The following is a 6,000-nucleotide window of genomic DNA, read 5'->3' as shown; positions in this document are numbered from 1 at the left end:
AAACCACACGTTCCTCCTGTTGTTCTCCAGAGTCCGCGAAGTGAAGTAGGCATCGAACCCTGAAAGACATCCGGCAGCAGGTCGGAAAACAAAACAGAGAGGTTGATTCATTAGGCGGCGACAGCCCGGAGCACTCGAGCACGAAGACTCAGAGCAAACAGGACGTGTTTCCTAATGTATGTGAGTGTTTATCTGCTCATCTGTGCTGCATTTTAATCAGGCCTTTATGTAATCCATCTAAAGTGCTGTCAGAGGGGAGTTCTTCAGGAAACACTTCATTCTGCTGCCGTCGAGGAAAACAACCGGAACAACTCGACAGCTCAGGATGGAGCTAATGTAGATAAAGAAAGTACCCGTCAAAGATTCTTTCCACAACTTCCTGCCAGTTTAAAGAGCTCACAACGTTGTGTAACGCTGCCCGAACACACGCCAAGACCGCAGCAACAACAAAACCCTCACATATGGTAATAACATTCCTGGCAGGAAAGGGAATTCCACCGGGATGAATAGAAACGGAGCTGCGGATCACCAGAAATAGCTCCAACCGTGTAACCTTTGCACAAATCACAAAGGCCCCGAGAGCCGAGGAGGGTGGTGCGTAGGTTTCTAATCGCATAAGCAAATTAAGAGATTATCACTGAAAAACAAGAAACGGGTCAAAAACAGAATTTTATTCATGTACTGACAAAATAATCCGAATAACAACCACCTGACATCACAACAGGTGCTGTGACAGGAAGCTGGCAGCACGTTTATCATCCATGCGTGCGACCTGTTCGTGCATCTGCTGCTGGAATTCTTCCGATGAGAGCGCGCAACAACAACACACAACAACACAACGTGGGCGGGTGCGGAGTGCACTCCAGCGGTCCTGGAGGCTGAGAGGGCGTGGCACTGACCACGTGCACCGAAGACGGAGACTTGTCGCTAACCATCGCTAGCCGTGAGCCAAGCGGTGGAGAAACGGGATAACGCATATACAGGCACCTTCAAAGTAAAAGCTGTTCATCAATTCTTCAACAATACATTTCAAAAGGTGCAACACTTACTTTGAAGGCAAAGCTTTTTTTAGCACCCGTGTTTTTAGTTTCTCGACGTAGTGAACAGCTGCTGCGTGTTTGCAGACAAGCTGGTGTTTCCTGTGACGCATGCATGCTAACACTAAGATATGCAACGGGGTAAAACGTCTGCAGACCAGTGGAGTCAGATTTCATTCATCTCTCTGCTGATGGCTTTGTCTCCACCGCTCACAGCCCGACAATCACCGGAAACGGAGTCATAAGGAGACGAGTCCTTTATCTAAAGAAGTGCACTTAATCATCTCCTGCTTCCCATAAGAGCCGCCTTCACTCCGCGCTCGCCGTCCGTCACCCATACCGCTCAGACGTCCTTGGCAGATGACGCATTCATCGTAATAATTCCTGACAGCCTGGGATTAGGGTCTGTGAGGCGGGCTGTGAGTCAGCAGAGCAGAACTAAGGTGTCGGTCTGTTAGGTTATGTTGTGGTGATCCTCGGGTTGGGGGGTGCTCATACTGGAGTGCAAAATTAAAACCAAGATGGACAAAAAAAGTTCAAAGTCATCAGGTGCTCAGTTTAGAAAAAAGGGAAAAGAAGAGAAACGAGCCAAAGATGCAGGTAAGCAGACGTGTGATTGGACGGCAGGTCATCCTGACGCAATCAGAATCAGACTTACACATTAGTCATTACAAAGATGTATTTGAAATAATACTAAAATGAAAAATTAAACATAAATTTATAAAACATAAGTATTTACAGAGGCTTACAGTGGAAGAGCCTCAGGGAGAAGCTGCTGCCTCGTCAGAAAACTACTGACTGCTAGAATGAAGGGCTTTGGCTGGACCCGCCCCTTTGACCTAGGTCAGAGCCACGTCACCAGGCTCCTGATTGGTTGTCGCGGCGCGACTTAACGCTGCAGTTCAGATTTTTCCAACTCGAGCGGTAGACGCGATAAGCGCAAATGCACAAAATGCAACACAAAAACTGCAGCGCGTATTTTACTTCGTGCTTCAAACGCGTCAGTCGCGCTACTTGGTCGCGCGGATCAGGCAGAAAAGCGTTTTCGCGATGCAGATCTGCTTCTGAAGTTTCGCTTCGTCGCGCTCCTCCATTGACATGTAAACCTGAAGCTCTGGTCGCGTTCGGCGTGAACGCACCGTGACACCGTATCTGCGCCATACTGTCCCCATGCCTGCTCGTTTCTTCATGACTGCAGCAGTTCGTGGTTTCACACATCATGTGACTCTCTCGGCAGATAACGAAAGTAAACACACCTGAGCCAGGTGATCGGAGCTCGGCTCTCAGGGATCAGTTGTACATTTTGGTTTCATATTTTTGGCCACTAGGGGTCGCCAAACACGAGCGTGCCTGCACAGAGCGTCCAGGAAAGCGAGTTTTTCTCCCGTGGGCCTGGATGTGGACGCGCTCTCTGCAGCTCTGCAGACGTCCAGCATCAGTCAGTAAATCACTTGAAGTCCTGCGTCTGCACACTGTGACGGATGGAGGATTTTCTCCTCGCTGCGACTGAAGCTTTGAGCCTGGAAGCTCAAAGTAGGACAGCCGTGATGGCGACTCTCAGGGTATCTGACTGACAGGCACTTGGAGTCTCTGCGAGCTGCAGAGGGACAGCTGTGCCGTCTATTTCAAGAAGTCTGCTTTTCCATTGTTGAAACGATGAATAATGAATGTAAACAGAAAGGATTCAGAAGTTTGTGCTTCAAATAAGAAACTGAGAAGCAAAACAGGAAATGAGGAGGTGCTGGAGGCGGGATTTACTGGTGAGAGGAGAGATGTTAACAGAAGCTGCCTGAGAATTCGTCTGATCAGACTCCGTCCGTCAGACTGACAGCAGCACCGCGGTGTCGGACACACGGGGAGACGCTTCAGAGATTTGTTGTTGTTGCTCTTGTTCAGATTTTCTGGGTCACAGACTTCACTGACAGCTCGATGTACGGCGTGTCCGGCCGCGTGACGCGTCGTCCCACTGATTTACAGTCGCTGGCGTGACTGAGTCACGCTGCTTTTTCCTTTTTTATGGCTCGTTTTGTTTTTGACATCGAAACAAAGCAGCACTCAGACCCTCAAACACACGTCGCTGTAACAGAGACGCTGATGCGGCGCTTATGAAATCAAAGGAAAAATCAGATAAATGCTCCCTCAAACGCATCATTAGACTCAGACTTTCTCCCTCGCCACGTCTGCCTCGTGTGCTCGGCAGGTCGGGCAGATGTTTTCTGGGAGTTTGTTTCTGGAAACCGGAAAGAGCGAGGAGTGCAGCGAGCGGCTAACACATGCACATTTATGCCACATAACATCAGTTTGCTCAGCAGTTCTCCAGCACGGGCCTGAGAGCGGGTTAATGAGCAGCCTGTACACATGCTGCAGGCGGTGGTCTCCACACACCAGGGGGCGCTGCTGCACACAGGGGTCCGGCTGAAGCTCATTTAAATGTATGAGAAACTGCAGGAGCTCATTTGTGCCGCGCACTCGGTAAACAGCTGCAGGTCAGCGTTTCTTTCCTGAGTTTTGGACTTTTTGGATAATTTTATCAAACGATGTGAAGCAGCCTGCAGCAGACACGCGGGCGTTTGTTACCCGACCGGGACGTCTTCTCCTGGTACGACCGAGTCACGTTCGGGCTAAAGGCACCTGTGCAGGTAAAGCAGCAGCAAAACTCTCGGATCTGAAAAACCAAGCTCCAAAACCTGCAGCTCACCTAAAAGGTGAGTCAGGTGAGACTTCTGGAGCCCAAGTGGACATTAGAGGAACTGCAGCTTTGGTGTTTCAGCGCTGCTTCGTGTTTAAACGAGAAGCTCGGACCCCAACTACGCCGCTTATAACGGGATCACTGTTGCTGACAGTCCTGCGCTGCTGCGCTTCCTCTCAGGCGTCACGTAGCAACAGCACATGGAGCAAAGACGTGAACGCTTTAACCCTCGACATCCGACCAGGAGGTCTGAACTGAGAGGCTTCTGTCATACTCCAGGCAGGCGGTCTGTGGCCACCCGGTCGGAACAACCCAGAAACTATCGTAACGGCCATCGAACCGCGTCTTTGTTACATACTGAGGAGCTTCACTGGGTACAGCGAGGTCACGAAACGTCGTCTTTATGGGGAAAGTTCAGACTGAAACTAAAGAAGCTGATCAGGTGTGAACATAAACGAGGGCTGAGACACAGGAAGACAAAGCTACGGTGAAGTCAATCAAAGAGCAAGAGAGGACGAACTCAAACAGAACTCCACACAGGAAGTAACCTTCAAAATAAAACAGGGACATAAAAGCAAAGCAGAAACCAATACAGACTAACACTGACTTCATAATTAAGTAGAGATGACATTTGAAATTATTTGCTTTTAACCTCAAATACGCAGATTTTGGAGTTTGGATCAAGGCCTGAAAAGAGAACCAAAACCTGACGCATGAAGAAAGAAAAAGATCAGAAAACTCAGAGAAGTGTCTGCAGCGGAGCCACGACGCTGCAAGGAAACCAGGTCCTGTGGGGGAGTTAGACACGTGTCAGGATTCAACGGCATCTAACAGGAGGGAAGACGGATGCTGGGAAACAAGCCAGACCCCCCAAGCGATGAAGGCCGAAGGACCTGAGACAATAACTACAAACACAGCCGTTAATGGCGCCTGTCAGACGCTACTGAGGGCAGCACAACAACACCGCAAGACGCAAAACAATCACACAAAGATCTAAACTTCACAATAAAACAGGAAGTGAAGCCAGAGGGAACAAACTCTGAGACGATAAAGGGATGCAGAGAAGTAAAAATCCATAAATCCATATTCAGAAAAACACACAGAACAGGAAGTTCCAACCCCGCCGCCTCTGAGCCCAAGCTCACTGACCAATCAGGAGCTGGGATTCTGACGCTGTGTCCTCCGGGCTCGCTGTCAGCTCACAAAATCCTCTCAGCTGAAACATCTTCGTCTTTGTGTGTCTGCGGTTAAACGACGTCAGCGTGTGGTATTTGTAGTATTTGTTGCTCCGCAGAGGCTCGGTGCTGATGCGCACGCCTCCCTGCAGCAGCGTGCATTTCTTCTCTGGGCTCAGTCTTCTGTGAGCTTTCTGTAATCTCACACGAACACAACAAGTGTGCTGTTAGCGCACAAAATCATCCAGAAAGCACAAAGAAGACAAACAAGCCGAGGCCACGTGGGGCCACAGCTCCCTCTGCAGCCAAGCTCCAGCTCTAATGGCCAAAATGAAAACAGGGTGCCAGCGGCTTGAGTCGCAGCCAAAACCGCTGCCGGGGCAACAGAGAAATGACAATTAGCGCCCTTACTTAGCCGCGCCTCGAGTGGGAAAAACAATTGGAAAAAGTAGTTTAATGCCCTTATTTAAGATAAGACTAATCCTTAATGTGAAAGGAAAGCAGCGGCGTGAGAGGTGGAGGGCAGAGCACACGGCACAACCAGACTGACTGCAGGCGTCAGTGGAGCTGCTTTCAACAACAAGAGGCTCCATCCACCAAATCCTCCATGAAGCAGGTCGATTTGTGGGTTGGGACAATTACAGCCTGACTGCGAGACACGGCCTGGTTTCCACATCCTCGGTGGGAAGCTGCCACTTCACATCGCTCTAAGCTTGACCGCTGCTCCAGTGTTTCCCATCAGATCCAGTAAAACAAAGTAGCAGCTGAACTGACTTTCATTTCAGTGTTGGTGGGACGAAATCATGATGAGCAGCATCCGGACGAGCATTTGCAATAACAAAAGCATATCCATGTGCAACAGAGATATAATGTTTCATTCAAAAGGTGGATATTTTCTCTAAATGCAGCAGGCGGGTGGTGTGGTGGATGGAGAGACTGGAGACGAACGTTGGTGTGAAGCAGGAGAAAGGATGCTTAGCCTGATCAGTGTCAGCGGCTAAACGTCTCCTCCTCCCATCTCTTTGCCGTTTGTCAGATTAGTGTTTCGTCTGCGAGCAAAGCCGCAGGAATGGGCTGTGACGGGCTGCCACAGAGCATC

The 6,000-nt window shown here is 49.6% G+C and overlaps 1 protein-coding gene across 1 annotated transcript in view; it reads right to left on the bottom strand.

The window, feature by feature from the left end:
- The window catches only part of LOC120739224 (metabotropic glutamate receptor 7-like), a 106,202-nt gene that overhangs the window by 9,120 nt on the left and 91,082 nt on the right, over window positions 1–6,000 (bottom strand). The window contains exon 5 of the mRNA XM_040040921.1: window positions 1–59. This exon is cut by the window's left edge and continues 79 nt beyond it. Coding sequence (XP_039896855.1) covers window positions 1–59 — 59 coding nt within the window. The remainder of the gene's footprint in view (window positions 60–6,000) is intronic.

This window comes from Simochromis diagramma, unplaced genomic scaffold (assembly GCF_900408965.1).
Source record: "Simochromis diagramma unplaced genomic scaffold, fSimDia1.1 OVJJ01000296.1, whole genome shotgun sequence".
Lineage (NCBI taxonomy): Eukaryota > Metazoa > Chordata > Actinopteri > Cichliformes > Cichlidae > Simochromis > Simochromis diagramma.
This window is presented reverse-complemented; position numbering and strand designations above follow the sequence as displayed.